Source organism: Anopheles stephensi, chromosome 2 (genome assembly GCF_013141755.1).
Source record: "Anopheles stephensi strain Indian chromosome 2, UCI_ANSTEP_V1.0, whole genome shotgun sequence".
NCBI classification, from domain to species: Eukaryota; Metazoa; Arthropoda; class Insecta; order Diptera; family Culicidae; genus Anopheles; species Anopheles stephensi.
This window is the reverse complement of record NC_050202.1, coordinates 1,858,454-1,878,406: the sequence shown is the minus strand read 5'-3', so window position 1 is coordinate 1,878,406 and position 19,953 is coordinate 1,858,454. Positions and strand designations below refer to the sequence as shown.

Sequence of the window (19,953 nt, the reverse complement as noted above, 5' to 3'; positions counted from 1 at the left end):
GATAGTTTAATTAACTCATTCGGGATGCAGGAAACGGCTTGTTCAAATGGTTTATTTGGATGTTTGCATTTTTGCGCCACACTCGGGTATGTGCGCCTTAATTTATGCATTAAAAGACGTTTGTTTAAATGCTCAAATGTGGCGCCCTCTGTAGGGTTGTTGGCGAAATAAAACATATCGAGCAAAAAGGGTTTCTTCACCAGATTTATCACGATCCATTACCACGTGTCTGTCGCACGTGCACCTTTCGAATCGTTTATCTTCCCTTCGGTTTGTTTTCCTTTACTTTACAAACTAAATATTAACCAACTTCCCCCGCACATTCACATGTTTTCCTAGCGTAATCTGTTGTTGATGATACCAACCTCCGTGTGGAAAATGTCACTCGCGCCCGTGACGGATGGTAAAGGTAAGTCTCAAACTTCACTCTGCACACTCGGCACAATGTTTGGCCCATCCATCCGCAAAAGTTTGGGAACCTTTTTTCCCGATACGTTCGCTTCAAACCACCGAAAGAAAAGTGTCGATAATGCTTTCTGCAACTTTTTCCTCCACCATTCGAAGGCATCCTCCCAGCAAACGGTGAATAAATCACACACTTACACTCTTGCCTCTTTCAAGTTTTCCCGCCTTTTTCCGAACGTGCCAGACAGGGGGGAAAAGTTTCACTTTACGCGAGGAAAAATTAGTCGTTCACCCGATTTGCGAACAATAATATATCACACGCTTGCAGGCGTGTATGTGTGTGTGTGTGCGGGAGCAAGATCGATTGGAGAGATGTGGAAAACTTTTGCGTACGTCTCTTGATGGCTTAATCAATACACTTATCTCATCACCATCCTCAGTGAGTGAGCCAGATTCGTGAAGAAGCTTCAGACGCGAAAGAGGAGTTTATTTTTTCTCACTTTGTCCTATTTTCTCACAAGATGGACGACTTTTTTTGGTCTTCTGTGTGCTATTTACTCTTGGAAGATAAAATTCAACTAGAATTCGAGAGTAAGTAAGTGATTGGAAAAGTTTCCTCTGGCGACAACAGTCTGGCAGTGTAATCCGTTCCAGCGATCACTCGAGAACAAAATGGCAAAGCTGTAAGCAATAATGGCGGTTAGCAGGCATTAAATCGTACATTATTTCCATTCAAAAGCCTCAAAACAAATTGGCTTTGTACGGGTTTTGATTATGCTCTAATAACCTGTCTCGATCACCGGGTGCCAGTAGCAGCTTCCGGCAAATCCCTGAAATCCATGCTATGTTTGCATAGTTTTCTATAATAAAAACTATTTCTTCCACCTTCCGTGGCATGCAACGCGCAAACAAACAACAGCTCCACCGGTTATTCAACGAGAGTTTTCCAAATTTCCTGCATCCCGTACCAAACCTCGAAAAAAACCACTTTTGCAGGAAAGAAATGACAATTCAATTTTGGCTGGTACTCGCTCTATCGGTCTGTTTTTGTTGCCGTTTGCCACGGTACGCTGGCCACAAAAGCGTCAGCCTTCCGTGGGATGGGAGGTGGCTGAATACGTGCATAAAACCATAAACATATGAATGGGAGTAAAGGCACTAACCGTGCCGGAGCTAGCGCCAAACTTAAACAAAAATAAAGCGGAAAACACACACCCTCCAAAACGCGGACGAAACATTCACACCACGGCGGTGGCCCAACACCGTGCCTGCAACACATGACGCTTATGCATATGCAATAACACAGGAAGCTCGTACGGCAATACCGACTACACACTGAACATACACACACGCACACGCGGTGAGAACACCCGATGGAGCTTAGCTTTTTAGTAAAATTTTAATAAACGTCATACCAATCCGTTGCCCTTTACGGTATTGAGCTGCTAAAGAATGAGAGGAAGGGAGGGGGAGGCACTCACCGAAGAAGGGAGAGATGCTCAGGAGGGGAAGGAAGGAAGTGTATCAAAAATCCAGAAAATGTGTGCGTGTGTTAGCATTGAGGGACTCGTGTGTGTGATTCTGCGGGTCGCGAATGATGAACGCCCGGTGCTTCGAGGTGAGTACTGAGGTGAGAATTTGTTAGTGAGTGCGTGATGAACGGTGAGTTGGTGAGCACATGAGAATGAGCATGGGTGAAGCAGCAGCATGGTCTCTAGTAAGTATTGTGTGATATATTTATTTACTTTAATTATCTGAGTTCTAAATTAATTGACATTTGTTTCATTTCTTTATTATTTTCCTTTCAAATGGTATTTTCTTTAAAAAAATTCCTGATTGAAAGAACGATTAATCTCTAACTCATGGATATAACGCTCAAAATCATAGTTTGTGAGACTTTTGTCTGATATGCGGACTGCATACCTTCAGGCAATCGGATATAAACGTCCGTAAAATCGGCGTTCAGTATCAGTGAGTTGTACTTCTTGGAATTCCCGCCAAATTCTTCTGGATATTTCAAAATAATTGTTATGTTCCGTGTCATCCAGTCCATCCAAGCTAGATTACAGTTATCTTCGACCTGAAGCGAACAATTTTGCTAAAATAAAATGCCCATACCAACTGCTTATTTCATTTTATGGACATTGCCATGCGAATTGCATAACTTTATTCAACATAACAAAATGCCTAAAGTTAGATCATCTACTGAATGCAGTCACTTCATTTAAGGATTATTACTTTTAAAAGAATTGTTGAAGGGTTCGGTTACGCATAGTAAAAATCGTATGCTCTATTAACGCTCAATTAACTGTAACGAATTCATTCGAAGGAAAGTAAACAGGGCAAACATTTTCCAGCACTGCTCCAATGCTCAAGCATTCAGCCAACTAACACCCGTCTTTGAGTCATCTTCTAAAGCTGCTTTAGTTGCTTTTATTGTTTTCCTGCTTCCTCGAAACCGAATGCGTCCTTGACATCAGTAACAACGGTGTCCATTTTTATAATATGCCACAACATGTCTCTTCCGGAGCAATACGGTGAGAGAAAAAATAATAAATTCCCTTACAAAATAGCATCATAATAAAGCTGCATCCTTCGTGCGAACTCAGTGCGTTCAGCACTCGCTTTCAACTGTCGGCGTGAGTGTCCGGATCGTGCTCAAGCTGGCTTAAAAGTGTAGGAAATTTTGCGTGAAATCCGATTTTAGCACTCACCCGAGTATCTCACACGAGAGGAATCCGAACGGTCCCGAATGCTCGGGAGCTCGCACAGCATCCACTGTGCAAGGCCACCAAACGTACGCGACCCACAGATCCGGGAGGACAGTTTGTTTCCGAACGCGAAAGGAATCGCTCGTTAACGAATAGTAACGCCGGAGTGTGCAGCCCATCTTACGCCGTAAACAAAGCGTGCGTTTATAAACGAGGATTTACACGTACTAGGAGCGAAAAGGGTGAAGTGATCGTCTCGGTGGGTATCCTGTTCAGTCGTGGAAGCGAAATATGTGTCCTTTAATTAGTTGAAACCACAATGCGAAAACAGCCGTAGTGAAGACCAGCACAGCAATCTCGTTTCTGGCCCACGTTATTGACCGGTTTCTGTGAGTGATTTGCCCTTTTTTTTGCTGAGCACCAAGTAATGGGCAAATTGCGCGTATATTCAAGATTATCAAGCCGTCAATCACCAGACGAGCGGAAAGCGAATGATCCACAGTGTCTACAGCGTTTGTTTGTGGTTCTGTGCTGTGTCTGCTCAAGAATTTACTTGTGAATGTTTGTGTGTGCGTGTGTGTTTGCGCGTACGGAAACAAACGGAAATGTACGAAAAGATCATGTGTTTGTGTGTGTGTGTCCCTGTGACGTGTGAATGCAAAATCGCATACGCGTGATAGCAGCCGGCTGATAGTGGCCGGTTTTCTGTGTCCGGTTCGTGAGAGACGTGATGCCCTCCAGCTGGCAACGCTGGCCAACGAAATCGGTCGATGTGTTACTATCAACTAGCGCAAAATAAAGTCAACCAAAGGCTCTGTGCATCGTGTGGGGTGATTTACTGTTGTTTTTTTTGGGTTTTTCTGCAATTGTGAATTGTTTTGTACGATAAGAAGCGTCCACGGAACGCGAGGTGACTTAAAATAGCATCGCAAAATAGTATGTTGTGTGCTGAGGAGTGCAATGAATGCGGAGTGAAGTTTTCGGTTTCAGTGATAAGAGTTTCCCGAAGGATTACTACACGCTAGAATACTTTCTCTTTAACGTAGCAGTTCAACATGACCTCCATCTTGAGCGCGTACCGATGCGCAACACGCTCAACCACAGTTTTGCGACCTTGATTCGAAGCCGTTGGAGGCCATCTGTGGTTTGACAGTGGGTGGTTGGGTGGTTGTGAAGATATATAAATAAATCACTCTTAACAACCTTCCCCCCCGGGTTGCGGTTCGGCTTTAATTGTTTTGCTGCGCATCATACAACCCGTTCACTGTTGTCAGCGCGACAGATGGATGCGTCATGCGCAATAACTTCACGCGTCGCACGCGGTACGCGCGCAACAGCTCCGTTCTGCTCTGACCTCGCCATTGCGCGCGCGTTCCGGTAGTGCTTTGACATCCGACTGGTTGGCCCGACTGAAATGCGATACCAATTGGGAAGTTGGACAATTTATGATGATATTGATCCTCACGCGATTGGCAGTGACCTCCGAAGGTGAAAGCTGTTAGCACGCCGCGTGTTAGATGCTTTAGATGGTGGGTTAATTAGCTACAATTAATACTTTCTAGCTTGCTAAACGCTAAACGCTCTCGATTACATTCAATGGTCAGACAATTAGGTCAAATTGCGATGCAGTTTCTCGCGCCAGACGCAACATTGATGCGGATAAATCATCCGATCCGATGCCAAAAATAGGGAGAGCAGCATTCAATTTCACGATTATTTTTCCGCAATGCGGTTTACCCGCTCGCACAAGGCCGGTTGCAGTTTTAATCCTTACAGACCATAAAGCATTAAAAACAATTTATCAACGCTCAGCCGTACCATAAAGCGGGTGCCCGTTGGGAGTGTTCAACGACGATTGCCTCAATCATGCCGGTCTGAGAAACCTCCGCAAGGCCTTCTTTTTGAAGGATTTTTTTTCCCTACACCCCTACAAACCTTCCCATGCTTCGGACATTGTAGCTCACCCACACAACTGGTACCATCTCGAAATTGGAACTTTTCTGCAATGACAGTGGCTGGCGCTATAAAAAAAAGATGCCATTATTCTTCTCGCCAGCAGCTTCCAAGGTTTCGTGTCCCTGTGTGTTCTCTCCGAGGCCGGATGCTGGCCAGGAGACGCCGGGACGGTCCAGTTTTATTGTCCACTTTGTTGCGATTTGCTTAATTGCTATCGCTGGGGCTTTCGGTACAGCGCAATTTTCTGGCAGCCCTCGGCTCGGCTGGCAAAAGGTGTCCTTGGTTTGAGAAAATTAGAGATCCGCAGCATCCCCCAGTTGGGTCGGTTCGTCCCCCAAGTTTGCTCTTTTCCCCATTTATCAGCATCATTTCCCTTGCGAAGCAAAACTAAACCGGAACAAGAATTGTGAGGCTTTGGAGACAGAAAGAAGAAAAAAAAAACGATGATGCCCATTCCCACCAAGGGATAGAAACCAAAACGAAAAACAATAATGATTTTGCATTAGGTCAAATGGTTTAGTCCATGTTTAGTTGCAGAGCTCGGTACAGTTGCTGGTTTGTGTGGGGAAAATAGGGGTGGAGGGCTGGGGAAAGAAAAACCTAATAAAAGTTGTCCGAACAGAGCAAAAAAAAAACAACACACACAGTAAAACTAATTGAGCCCGTTTGGAGTGTGGCAATGGCACTTTAGCAAAATGAAAGTGAATTGAAATGTGCCCTTATTCATCAGCCTGCGTTTACGGCCACTTTTCATGACCGTCTAGAAAACAACCGCAGTTGAAACAGAGCAACACAAAATGGCTCCACTCACACAGGAAACCATTTTGGGTTTCATTTTTCTACCACGGCACACTGCCAAGCAGCTGAAGTTTTACCCACGATCTCCCGTTGCTAGGCAACGCAACAGTGTGCCCGGAATCGAAGGCAGGAAAATTAAAAGTGCAAACAGCGCACGTAAGAAAAACGCGCCTCGAGAAAATGGGAAACCCCCGGAAGCTGTGCTGAGTTGTGGAGCTGTGGAGCCCTGTGAAAAGGACGCAAATTACTGCCACTGTCGTGGCCAAACAAATCGCGGGTTTGTTTGTGGGGTGAGGTGGATAAAAGTGTGACTGTTTGTAAATAAACAGAAAAACAGCACGCAACGTCAACACCATCGACACCGCGTGTTGTCACTCGGAATGAAATGGGAAAAGGAAACTTCCCAGTGGAAACCCGTACCGAAAGACCGAGTGCAAAAGGTGATTTTTTTTTTCCCGCTCAGAAACGTGCACCACGTGGCAGTGGAAGAAAAGAACAAACAGGTAACACACAGACGTCTGAAAGAGGACTCTAAAGCAGAGCTGCAGGTGGAAAATGCTTCAGGTAAAAGACACCGGACACGGCTACGTTTACTGCTGGGCTTTTCTCCTGCAGGTGAAATTGGAAACGGTGCAAGCATCGTTGAGCGATTGTTGATTTGTGCTACGGAAAAACACTGAGATAGACTTTGCGTCTGAGAGAGTGTGTCGTTTTTTAATACAGCTCTTAGAAAATACTTCTTCCCGGTTGTGGTGAGGCGCACCTGGAACTTGAATGTTTGTGTAAGCTTTTTAGACATCAAAACCGCAAGTAAAATAAAACCATTGTTGGTTTTCGTGCTTTTGTTAGAGGTAAACATTGATTTTCATTTTGAAAAGTAAAATAAAGAAGTAATTGATCGATCACTTTCAACGCTTATGATGATGGATCGATAGATTTTAAAGTAGAAATTGCGTTTCTTTAGGCGTTGAATACTGAGGATAAGCTTCAATGCAATGAGCTTTCGAGAGCAGAAATACATTTTTACAGCAAATTACCCAGGATGTCACTAAACAGCTTGGAAATTCCTAATATATCTCTGATCCTAAGTATCGAAATTTTGTTGAATTAAAGTTGCATTAAATGAGTATGAAATAGTATTTTACATCTGTAAATCATCGTAAGCTAACGTATCGTAGAGATGGTCTGCATTTTTTTCACACAAGATTCAACCAGAAGAACCTCACATGGCTTTCCCAAATAAAACATTCACACCACGGTGCGCCTTACGGTCAGACATCGATTCATCAATAAAATATCGAGCATGGTAAAAGAAATACCCAACAAAAAAGGACAATGTCCTTCTGATGGGTGAGAATATCTCCTTATCGAACTTTGTCCAGCCGTGCATAGTTGGAATGTTGGAGCTGAATTTGGATACCCAAGTCCCCGTGTCCTACGAGGTAAACTGTAAATGGCGCTTTTTCCACATTTTTCCCCCATTTCTTCATTCGCCTTCTCCCATTTCTAGCCGAACGCGTCGAAGGAGCGTGCCCTCACGGGCAGCACAGCTCGCAAGGAAAAGACGCACAAGTTCACACACTAAGCTGCTCAGCTGGGAAAGCTGCTTAGTGGCGTACCGATTGCTTCGGGTGAACTCATACTTACCTTATCTCCACCACGGCAAAGTCTCGCTGGAGAAGTTTTCGCCCACCTTCCCCAGACCCGGGGAAGCCCCACTATCTGTGCGCTGCCAGCTGGCCATATTCGAGGGTTGGGAATGATATTTTGCGGTTCGCCGAAGCTCATCATCTATCATGCATTACAAGCGAGGTTTGGAATGGGACAAACGCAATCTCCGGCATAATCATTCGAGGGCGCATAATTTATCTAATTATCGCAGAACCTCCGGTCTTACCGATTCAACTGCGAGGACATTGTCTGAGGAGAGTAGGAAACACGGCTGGCAGGAATAATCTTCCCCACCGCAAGGTTTTATCTAATTAGCTTCGGGTTTATCTCTGACCCGCAGGAACCGCATCGTTTGTCCACAACAAAAAGACACACACCCATAACATTGAATTGCGGCAGCGACCCATTAATCCGCTAATGTCTTTGTAACCAGTTTGCGGCCGTTCGGTAGTTTAGTTTTCCGCATTGTGCTTCGAAGGTGGTGCACATAACCGGGAGCTTATGTTATTGCAGGCCACGACACAGCCTTCTATCGATGCCTCTCGCATGGTTCACACATGTTGGGCGGGAAAAAAGATGAAAGAAACCGATTTGTGGTTATGCTATGAATAACTTTCGGGGTCAGAATGTGCTAGATAACAGACCGGGACGGTTTGATGTCCACGTTACAGGAACATACGCAAAAAAGGGCAGTGATTCCCAGAAGTGTATGCACAAAAACCGCAATCAGCAAAAAGTAGGAAGGCAGCAAAGCGATGGAATATCTGTCAATGAAATATTTATTGAATAACGCCACAGGAACGCCACAGCTGCACCAACCGAGCAGCAAGACATCCCGCTGAAGGCTGACACCGGAAGCAATATTCACTGCCAGACCAGATCTGCACCAGGCGTTCCGAGAACGTTTTCTTATTGCACCACGTACATGCAAGGTTGCTGCCAGCTGACATACGGAGCCGCCAACCACAACAAAAAAAGCTAGCACCAGAAAGGGTTTCCTGTTACGTGTGGCTTTCCTAGGATGTAAAAAAGTACGAACAACGATCCACAAGCGAGCGATTTCAATATTGTTTCCGCTTGTGGTAGAAAATTGAGCCGGAACCATGCTGGATGATGGTGTTTATCACCAATAACACCAGTCGACTTTTGATGTGTGCTTTATGGGAAGCGGAAATTTACAGCAATAAAGCTCACATTATTTTGCAAAACAACACGTTGTACACTATGATCGAAATCAACAACACGAGACGAGCCAATGGCTTCGTGCATCACATTCTTCCAACGCGCTGAGATTAGCGCCTTTCCTCAAGGTGTGACGGGAACTGGAGCATCCATCCTTTCCAACCCATACTTGGACAGAATATGCTCGAAACGATCGCCACTGTCTCACACATATACGGCGCACCCTGTTCAAGGCTGTTTACGACCCTTGTTGTTTGGTCCGTTGCCAGACGTTGCAAACACCGTCGGCGTGTACTTGTCAGCCGCGATAACCTATCGACCCAGGTTCGCTTCAAACACGTTTCGTGCACAACGGCCAATCATTCCAATTCGCGGCATGAGTGTGCTATTTCGAGTGTTCGGTGCAAGCGAACCCATGATATACTGGGCTATATTGGGCGAGTTTTCTGGAAATCGAAATGCGTGCATTGTTGGGTGGCCAGGCGCAAGAATAACATCCATAACGATGGAGTTTAAGGGTCGGGTGGTAAAACAGCAATTATTCTTGTTTCTCAGAATGCAACGATGGACGATATATCATTTTCGGCAAACGGTTCAGTGAAAAGCTCGCAGCAAATGAGTTACATTCCATTTGCGAACAAAAAAGGGACAACATTCGATACTCATCCACCATCGTTCTTGTAAAGAATGGCATTACCTGAGTTCCACAGAATATTTTATATTTCCCGAAGAAAGCTACAATGCATATACATTTTTCGGTAATCATTCCAAGAATAAATCAATGTAATGTCTTCGTTAGGATATTTGTTGAAGCTCCACAAAAGACACTTCCTCTTTCTATCTGAACTCTTTTCTTCGATCCTTGATATTATATCGTGATGTCGCGCATTATACGTGTTGAAGGCATTAATGTAAGAGCCTTATTTTGTGACCTCAGCAAATAATAATTGTCAAAAAATAAAAAAGAATGTAGATTCTTTATCACCCATCTCTTGGTCAAAAGAATCGATCTTTCACGATGCATATTGCCCTCTCGCTTTTACAGGACTCCTCATAAAGACCTAATTAATCAACAAACCCGAGTGCTGTAACAAACGCCTGAATGTAGACTTTGCACTTCATTCAAAGTAACCAACAAAAAAAAAAGAAACATAAAATGAGGTCAATACGAAGGAGATCTCCGTATCGACTGTTGACTAGCGCTTTCGTCCTGCTTCCGTTGTTATTGCTGCTGCTGCTGCTCGACGAAACCCATCTCGCCCGAGCCCTCCGCTGTGACCGCTCGCCCGAAGGATCCGGTGCGAACAAATCACCCGCCGATGGACGCTTCCGGCTGCGCATATCAGGCAATCCGGAGAAGTACGTGCCCGGCGAATCGTACACCAGTGAGTATTCGTTCATTTCCTTTTATTTCTTTTTCGCGTATTTCCGCTTCATTTCCGCCAAACTGTCAAAGCGTTGAGCAAGGCGCGCGAGCTGCTGTTTCACTGCACTGCAAACTGTCATAAATCCTTATTTCGACCACCGTGGCCCACCTACACCCAACGCCCACTTACCCACTGTGCGAAAAATTCAATTATCGATCGAGAGCATTTTCGGTAATCATCATCATCATTGCCTGGGGGAACAACCATGGTTCAATTTAAGGCCCCGGATTACCAACGGCCATTTCGATGCCGATGTCGAGTGCGGGAAAGTGAAGTTTTTACATCGTTTACTTTTCGATTATCACCATATCCACCGTCCTCCACGGTGTCCAGCACGGTGTCCTTGTGGAAGGATTATCGCCAAAATCGAATCCTCGCTCTCGGTCGTGGTTCTATGGGCAAAAGCTGATGGCTCCATTTATCTTCTTCGAGTCTCCTTCCGGACTTTTCCGCAATCTAAAATCAAACTGAATTAATAGAGAGAGAGAGCGAGCGATAGACCCTCAGCCAAACCAGGGTTCCCCATCAGTGATTCAAGTGTCAATATTGGATTCTGCATCCGTTATTGAAGGCTCAAGAGCAAGATGCAAGGAGACAAATAAACGCCATCACCGTGTTCGATGCTATATTCGGACTTTTGGTCGGAGCACCGAAACGATAGGGAAAATCCAAAAAGCTCCACTCGTTATCTGGACTTACGATCTAGCATTCACTTCCATTCCGGGAACGGTTCGGACGAAGATTTTACGGGAACTTACACTTACACACAGGACTTTATGTAAACATACTGAACAGAACGAGCGACCAGGAGAAGAAAAATAAAACCTCAAGTCCTCCTCTCTGTATGTTGTCGACCGGTTGTACAATTTCCCATTAAAAGCACTCTTTCTAGCCTTCCGTGTAATGGACGGTCGGTCGTTCCCTTTCGTCGAACGGTGCACTGTGTCGACCTAATTGACAATTTAAAATCATGACCACATCGTAGAACGGTATACTCTATCTGCAAAAGAAATATATCGAGACGGGAAAGGGGGAAAACACATTAAAAAGAACTAGACCTGATAAAGAAACCCATTCACCGGCGCCGATACGGGATCGATGCTCATAAGGATGTCCTATCAGAAATCAGTTTCCCTCAAGCCCTGACCCTTGTGGCCTCGCCCGGTCCAGCGGGAAAGGCATGCTGTAATGTAATTAGCAGAAAATATTAAACCTTCCCGCGCTTCAGGAAGGTTTCAGCCTGCCCAATCATTGGCGCGGCCGTTGGAGAAGATTATTGAACATGGCTGAATCGAAGTGGGATCTGATCCGACAGGATGAAAGGGAAAATTGCATTACATAAAATTAATACCAGCTCCTTTTCCTCCACTTCTTACCCCTCTTCCCAAGCCCTCGTGTCCCCAATCGGGTCTTTTGTGGTTAGTAGCCTTGAATACCTTCCGGAGAGTCCGGCAGTTCAAGCATGATTTTAGTGTCGCATTTATTGAACTTTGTCCTTCGCTTCGTCGGCGTCGCCTTCATCAGGCACTCACCAATTCCAATTTCAAACACAACCGCACAGCCGCTGGGTGGGACAGAGAGTTTACCAAGTGGCTCCAAGGAAGAGATTGAATTGTTAATTTTACAGCAAATCCATTGAACCTTCCCTTCCCACAGTAAGCCTCGTCGGGATTCGCTCGATGCAGGTACCGCACAAGTTCTCCGGCTTCTTCCTCGCGGCCGAGAAAGATTTCTCCCTCGTGCGCGGTGATGGACCACCGTCCGGTGTGCATAATGTCGGAACGTTCCAGCTCTCGGGCGATGCGTTGACCAAGTTTAGCGAACGCTGCCCGAACGCCGTCACGCAGACGAACTCGCTGCCCAAGAGCGAAATCCAGGTGAACTGGATAGCGCCACCGGCCGGCAGCGGTTGCATCGCGATCCGGGCGACGGTGGTCGAACATCGGGACGTGTGGTACATGGACGATGGGCCGCTGAGCAAAATTTTCTGCGAGGACGAAGCCGACTCGGTCGACACACAGCCCCCGGTGCTGAAGGAATGCTGCGCCTGTGACGAGGCTAAGTACGAGCTGACGTTCGAGGGTCTTTGGTCGCGGCATACACATCCGAAGGATTTCCCATCGAACGGATGGCTCACGCGATTTAGCGATGTGATCGGAGCGTCCCACACGGTAGACTATCGGTTCTGGGAGTATGGACAGGTTGCGAGCGAAGGATTGAAGCAGGTGGCGGAACACGGCTCCACGCGGATGCTGGAAAGTGAGCTCAAGAATCAGGTATGTAGTAGCAGGGAGGAGATCCTTGAGCGAGCAACTAACGAGAGTTCTTCACGATTCTCTTCTCCAGAGCGACAAAATCCGTACAATCATCAAAGCCCGCGGCATTTCGTATCCCAATGTGACCGGCAAAACGTTTGCAGTGTTCCGCGTCGACTCTAACCACCATCTTGTGTCGATTGTATCCATGCTGGACCCTTCGCCCGATTGGATCGTCGGCGTTTCGGGGCTGGAACTTTGTCTTACCAACTGCTCCTGGATAGAGAACAAAATTCTCAACCTTTACCCCTGGGACGCCGGTACCGACAGTGGCCCAACGTACATCTCGCCCGACCAACCGACCAACCCGCCGGAAGTGATCCGACGCATCAAATCCAACTACCCGAACGATCCGCGCTCACCTTTCTACGATCCATCCGGTACGGAGATGAAACCGCTCGCCCGGATCTATCTGTCTCGGCAGCGACTGTACGAAAAGAACTGTGACGCGGACAATGAGGAGGAGAACGAAACGAAGCAAGCGTGCGAAACGGATCCGTGGTCTGACTGGTCGGATTGTAGCTCGCGGTGTGGCAAGGGCAAGCAAACCCGGCGTCGCACCTTCAAACACCCGATGAAGGCGAAGCAGGCCGAGTGCAAGAAGAAGCTGTTCGATAGACGGCCGTGCGTTGGAACGGATCGGGACTGCGACTACAACAGCCAGGAGATTGAGGAAGCGTACCAAAGCGATCCGGAGTGTGAGGTGACCGAGTGGGGTCCGTGGAGTGAGTGTAGCTCGCCTTGTGGCAAGGGCAATAAGACGCGCTCACGCAAGTACAAGAAGAAGGGCGCCCGGAAGAAGTGTGAGCGACTGCCGAACCCACCGATGCTTCAGCAGACCGTGTCATGCGATGAGGACTGCGGTGGCGACATTTCGCAGCCCGTACTAAGCTCGGACGTATGTATTAACCGAGCAGTGAGGTGTTGTTTGAGACCAACGCTAACCCAATCCAATATGTTTTCAGATCAATCCCAAATGCAAAATGACGCAGTGGTCCGAGTGGAGTCCGTGCAGCGTGACGTGTGGACTGGGTCGCAAAATGCGCACCCGTATGCCCATCAACAAGAACATGCGGACACACCACAAGCGGTTCGTGAGCTACTACATGACTCGCCGCAGGATGACGGCACTGGACGAGGAGGAGGATAGCGAGGAGGAGGACGCGGGCGAGGATAACGATCTGCACATTACCGACCAGAACGATCCGTGCTACGGTGTGGAGACGGTCGAGGAAGTTACCTGCGGCCATGATTTACCGCCGTGCGATGGACTGTACGGTGTGCCAGGTATGTGTGGAAATGCAGGGTTTTCGTGGGCAACAAACAAGTGTTCGTGTGTTTGAAACAACTCTGAGAATGGTAGCTTTGTTGAGTCATATTGTTAAAACTTCGGATATTCGATTCAGAGGAGAGACCTTCGGCACCTTGTTTGTTTGTACTCCGTGTACCCTGTAATCTTGATACCGTACATGAGAGTGGTGTAATAGAAGATAATGACTGCGATATCTGTTGCCTTTATACGCGACCAGAACTCTGCTTCTTGGAACCGAAACCGGGCAATTGCCGGGACTCGCAGACACGCTGGTACTTCGATAGCGATAAGAACGACTGCTCGATTCTCTTCTTCACCGGATGCGGAGGCAACAATAACAACTTTATGTCTCGCGAGGATTGTCTCGACACGTGCAGTAAGGGTAAGCGCTCGCACCAAAATGACCTGCCCGCTCCGATGAGGTACTAATTTTCCCCGGAGTGCTCTTTCGCCCTTCTTTCCCCCGTTGTGCAGACCGTAAATTCACCAACATTCCGATACGGGACCAGATCAGCACGAACAGTGCCGGTGGCGCTGAGTACGGTTCGGACATGAAGCAGGACTGCAAGACTTCACACTGGAAGCGTGGCCCATGCAATGCCACCTGCGGCGAAGGCTTCCGCGTGAAGAGTCGCACAATACTGGTAAGTACTGACGCTCCTTGCTTCCGGAATGTCGGCATTCACTTTTGCTTCCCCCATGTGTGTCCCCAGATGCACCCGTCGAACGGTGGACAACGGTGTCCCCGGAAGCTGCGCAAGGTCGAGCGGTGTTTCGTGCACTGCGACTCGTCCCGCCACGACACGAATCCCTCGTGGGGCCCGAGCACCCGCTACGAGCCGGAACCGATCGAGTGCGAGTACTCGGCGTGGTCGGCCTGGTCACCGTGCAGCAAGACCTGCGGTGACTATGCCGTGCAGCAGCGTACCCGGTACGTGCTCAATCCCGAGAACGCCCGGTTCTGTCCGCACCGGCTCGAGGAGCGGAAATGTGATATCATGCCTTGCCTGTTGGGCAAATAGATCTACCGGGCCGAGGATACCGGACCTGGACCCCATGTGTCATGCGAAGCCATGGTTGGGCAAACCGATGATGCAAAAAAGCCGTGGACAGTCGTAGCCAGTTAGATTTATTTCCGTTCACTCCACGCTACTACGGTGCATGTGTGTAGTGTGTACGTGTGTGTATATTCGTGTTCGGGGGAGAAAACACGGCGACAGGAAAACAAAAAGAAAAGCATGGCGGTGTCCCTCCTGTTGCAGTTTTTGTTCTTCCCCGATACATCTCATCGATTGCATCGATATTTTATGTGTACCAATCTATGTTTCTGGTCCATTTTTTACCCCTTTTCGTTTCGTTCTGCTCACCCTTTGAGTTGAGTCCAAATCCGACATTGATGAATGAAGCCCAGCTGTGCCACGCTGTGGCTTCGGAACGTGATGGGAAAGTTGAAGATAGCTGGCACGCCCAATTCAAAAACACAGAATAAATCCAATCATTGCTGTTTTTTGGGAAGCAGAGGAGCGTTAGGTTATAGATTTCGAGGATTAAAACGCAGAACGAGCGAAACAGAATTTAGAGGTTAAAAACACTGAGAAACAGCGAGAAAGCGAGAGAGAGAGAACATGAAGTAATGCATGCCCAACACTAGAACACAAGCAAACCAAACGCACTAATAAAAAAAAGGACAGAGCAGGTGACACAAACAAAGTACTTTCAGAAGATAGTAGACAGCATGGTAAATCACGATCCTGAACGAGGGCGATTTGCAGCACCGTGTTTTACAGCATTTAGATGTGCACGAGAATGATGGGCTAAAGGGACAGCGACTTGTATGTGTACGTTTTGAAGTGAGGCAGAGAGAGAGAGATGCGAGAGCACGAGCAAAGGAAGTGGTGCAATCTGAATGACATATAAATAAATGCAGACATCATGTATCCTTCTAATAATGAGATCAAATAAATTGGAGTACACGTAGCTGAGCTTGTGTGTGTGTATGTGTGTTGTTATTCCGACATAATTCGCGACATAATTATACGATAGAGATGGCTTCGTATGACTCCGACTCCTTACATCTATACCATGTGTAAGTAGCTTCCATTCTCGACAAAAGCCTTCTCAGTGATACCTCAAGAAATATCCCACCGCATTCAATATAAAAATATGTTCAAAATGGATTTCTGTTGTGCAAGTTGCATACCTTAAGGGGTTATTTGCTGTTAAAGGAATTTACGCTCAACAATTTTTACCTTTTTTGATCCTACTGCATTCTATTTAAAGGTATTTTAAAGTTAAAAGAACATTCTCGCTAACATTCTCTCCAGCAACTCCTTACAGTCTTCGATATCGATTTACTTTAAAGCGCTCATCCTAACCGGTGTGTAATGCGTATCGGCTAAAGGGTTCTAGAATAAACAGGGAGCATTCCTCCGGGGAATTCTGATAACTTACAACAATGTCCTTTCCTGCTATCACAACCACACAACCAACCCAGTCTCAGAACACAGTGCATCCCCCCAAGTATCCGATCGATATTTACTCCCTCCGTTCCAACGAGTCTGCCATAGTTTTGTGAGTGGAGCTTTGCTAAAAACCTCCGGCAAGGTATCGGGATACCGGTTAACATACACCTCATCATCATCCCTGGTCATCAATGGTCATGGTGCAGCAAAGGGCAACGATGAACAATAGAGATGCGTCTTGGAGATTGGTACGCATTGTTCCTCCATCAACATCACCAACACCTACGCCGCTCGTCATCACCAATTCCGAAAGGTAGATATGGCATCCCGAAGCAAAATTCGAACGTTCAAAACTAAAACATCCACCCTTGGGTTTGGCACATACCCGAGCCAGGCATCCGACCCGGCGGGATTTCATGTTGATGATTTTAACTTTCCGATCCTGGGCGGTTTCATGGATGAGGTGAGTTTTTTATGGTGAAGTTGTTTGGCTTATTTTATTGGGAAGCTTAGCAACAAATTTATCTTTAAAAAAAAATGACATGTTGCTGTGCGAATCGAGTTGTGCAGTTTTTTGTTGTTCCTTTCCTATAATAAACTCAATATCCTATTTCGCATAGAAAAAAGAAATGTTGCTAGGAAACAATTTAAAAGCTAAAATCGTCGATAAAAAATGCCCATCAGATAGCAGAGTGTACTTGGTACAAATTGTGGACGCATTCTAACCGGATTTATCATCGTACGTGACATAACAAACTGGGTCCGTTTCTACGAGCAACAAGAGCTACTTCCGAGCTGTATCATTTGCCGATGCCATGGCAAGCTGAAGTGCACTGAATGTAGCACACGCTTGTACAATGAACAATTGCAACGACAAATCGATGTTACCCCCGGTTCAACTAGGAAAGCGGGGGCTATGCAAGTGTGCAGACGAACTAAGCCATCGATTGTTAAGTGAATCGATGAATGTCAATAAAAATATTGCCATTCATACCCCACGTACCCACGGCGGGGCAAATTCACTCCCTAATTGTCTGTGAATTGATTGTCAAGTTAAATTGATTTGCAAATATTGAAAGAGGCAAAATAACGTTCGAGGAATTAAAAATAAAAATAGAAAAATCAATCTAAAAAGTAAGGAGAGAAGGTATGTGTGCGTTTAGCGACGCCTGAAGGTATGCAATACGTGTTCATTATTTGGATCTCAATTGAAAAAGGCCAGTTATGTTTCTATTTTTGCATACATTTGGGCTTACATAAATGGTAAAAGCATAATCACTACTTTTATACGATGACTGATGCCATCATCTCATTACATCCTACTTAATTGCACCACTCTGCACGGTTTAAATTTATTTATAAAATAATGACATTGTAACAAAACATCATCATTACTTCCGACATCATTAACGTACCGATGAATGCCGTGTAAATCCATCCATTTATTCTCAATACCTCCGAGGGTATACCTCATATTACCCCAGCAACCGTAAACCTCACCCTGCCTATCGTCCATCGTTTCGTCCACGGTTCTTTATGACGCGCTTTACGACGCTCAGCCAGCGCCAGCGCTCAGGTGCGAATATCATTACTTTTAATTGTCAATTATCACGGCATTAGACTTTGCCAGCGACTTTTATCATAACGCCTCAACGCTTAAGTACTGCTGCCAAATTTATCCCAACACACACACACACGCACTAGACATCGCTTCCAACAGCTCTGAAACTACTGCCCTCGGATGTCGGCTGAGGAACCGGACCCATTACGACGGTTCTTATTGCGCTCCCTTATCTGCGGGTCGCTTTCGAGTCGGCTTAAGCAACACGAGGACGTGTTCGTGCTTTATAAAGATGACGATTAGACAGCCAGCTCGTGGTTGGTGCTCACAGTCGAAACCACAATCGTGCTCACCCGTGAGTCCAGGAAGGTTTTAATGCTCCACTCCAGGCATCAGGGGTCAAGAAGACGATGAATGGCGGAGGGCTGCTACTCCGTCGGGAGCAAGATGTCATACCCGTTTCAACTCATTTGGAGCAGTGTCAAATATCAAACAATCCCATTTTGCCCATCCTTCCGGGCTGTCGGCTCAAGTTTCCTTCTTAACGAAGTCCTCGAGAAGCTTGTGAAGTTGAGCGCGGGAATGTGTGCAATGTGAGCTTTAGCTGTGAGCTGTTGGACATAAAAATATGAAAACCAACTGACAACGGAGCACTCAGACGGTCCGAGGGAGAAAAGAACACATCCTGCTCTCCGCCTAAAGCTCCTCGGGGACACAATTTAGCTGTCATGTCACGGGTGACAAATGACTAACGTACATCGTGTTCGCTGGTTTTCGTTGCCGTTTTTTCCGACCCCTGTTTTTCGCCGTTCTTTCACATTTGACTGCACGATCGCTACACGTGGTGGGAACATGTTCGTTTTCTGCACTGCTTGGTGGTTCTCCCAACTCCTAACCTCAAAGGTGTTTCGTCGATCAGCACGTACAGTCGCACGACAGTGCCATCAAACTTTAACCCCACGAAATCACTCCACACGCTCAGCGTCCGCGGAAACAAAGAAACTCTGAGACAGACATACAGAGGCCGAGGATCAATGGTACGCTAAACTCGAACCGGCAGGACCAGGAGGGTGATGAGTCAAACTTTTAATGAACCAGATGGCCTGCGATGTTTGCAATGTAACCTGCTGTTAAAGTATCACCGATTGTCGGAACTTTCCTGAGCCTGGGTGTCATCTGGCGTCTTGCGTTGACACTCTAGACGGCATTGGCCAATCTACCCATCCCATGCTTCCCGGAGACTTTTCCAATTGTCGTTGAAACGAGGCAGACGATTCGCATTATTCAGCTCGATAGCAATGTCGAAGAGAATTTAAGAACCAACTTGTCGTTGCAAACTTCTTCGGCATCTTCCTGCTTCTACTGCTTGAAACTCTTACGCCGAAGAAGTTGGAATGTTCCATTTTGAACTTTTCCCCGCCTCGATTGCAGCGAGCCGCACACACACTTGTCCCCAAATAAACATAATTTCTTATCATCATCGTCCGGATAGTTCCCAGGAACCACTTACCACGCCGAAAAAAGCTTCCCCAAAAAACAGGATTCCATTTTAAACGCTGTACCCGGTGGTGTCGAACAAAGTTGCCACAACTCACGAGCAGTTTTTCTCACCCTTCAAATTGGAAGCAATTGGGAAGAAAATTTAGTACGAGTGGAATAGGAGCGTTTGAGCAGCATTCCTCGCAGACAGGCAGACAGCGCGCGAAGCGTTCATTCTGTTCATTCACCTGTTAACTAACAACATATCATGCCTGTTCGTATCGGTGCGCGCTCACTTCAATCCACTCGTTCAACATGGATAACAAAAAACAAGGCGAAAGAAAACTCCCCTGTCCCAGGGAAATGCCTTCACAAGATAAGACACCCTTCGTTAACGAGTTTCCGATCCGTTCCTGGTAGCGTGCGGTGTGGTTACCGGGCGCCGTCAAGACCAATCTATATTTATTGGATTTTTGTTCGCCGACTTACCGCCCCGTCCAACCGCCAGTGCTCGGGTTGCGGCGCTCCGAACGTCCCTCGCCCATGATCCATATTTAATCCTTAGCGAGAGTTATGTGGTGGTTGTAAGAATTCTGGGAAATAAATATAATCGCCTTGTGTAAATAGCAGTTCCTGATCGTGCGTGTATCAATGGACGCTCTTTTATCGATAAC

General features: G+C 46.6%; 1 protein-coding gene across 1 annotated transcript; it reads left to right on the top strand.

Moving 5' to 3' along the window:
* Nucleotides 1-3,213: 3,213 nt before the first annotated feature.
* On the top strand, nucleotides 3,214-15,759 carry LOC118503048 (spondin-1). Its single transcript, XM_036035883.1, has 8 exons — nucleotides 3,214-3,375; nucleotides 9,769-10,108; nucleotides 11,807-12,426; nucleotides 12,497-13,363; nucleotides 13,431-13,752; nucleotides 13,995-14,159; nucleotides 14,252-14,421; nucleotides 14,491-15,759. Exons 2-8 carry the CDS (start codon nucleotides 9,880-9,882, stop codon nucleotides 14,797-14,799), a joined length of 2,682 nt encoding a protein of 893 aa, XP_035891776.1. The 5' UTR covers nucleotides 3,214-3,375; nucleotides 9,769-9,879; the 3' UTR covers nucleotides 14,800-15,759.
* Nucleotides 15,760-19,953: the final 4,194 nt, after the last annotated feature.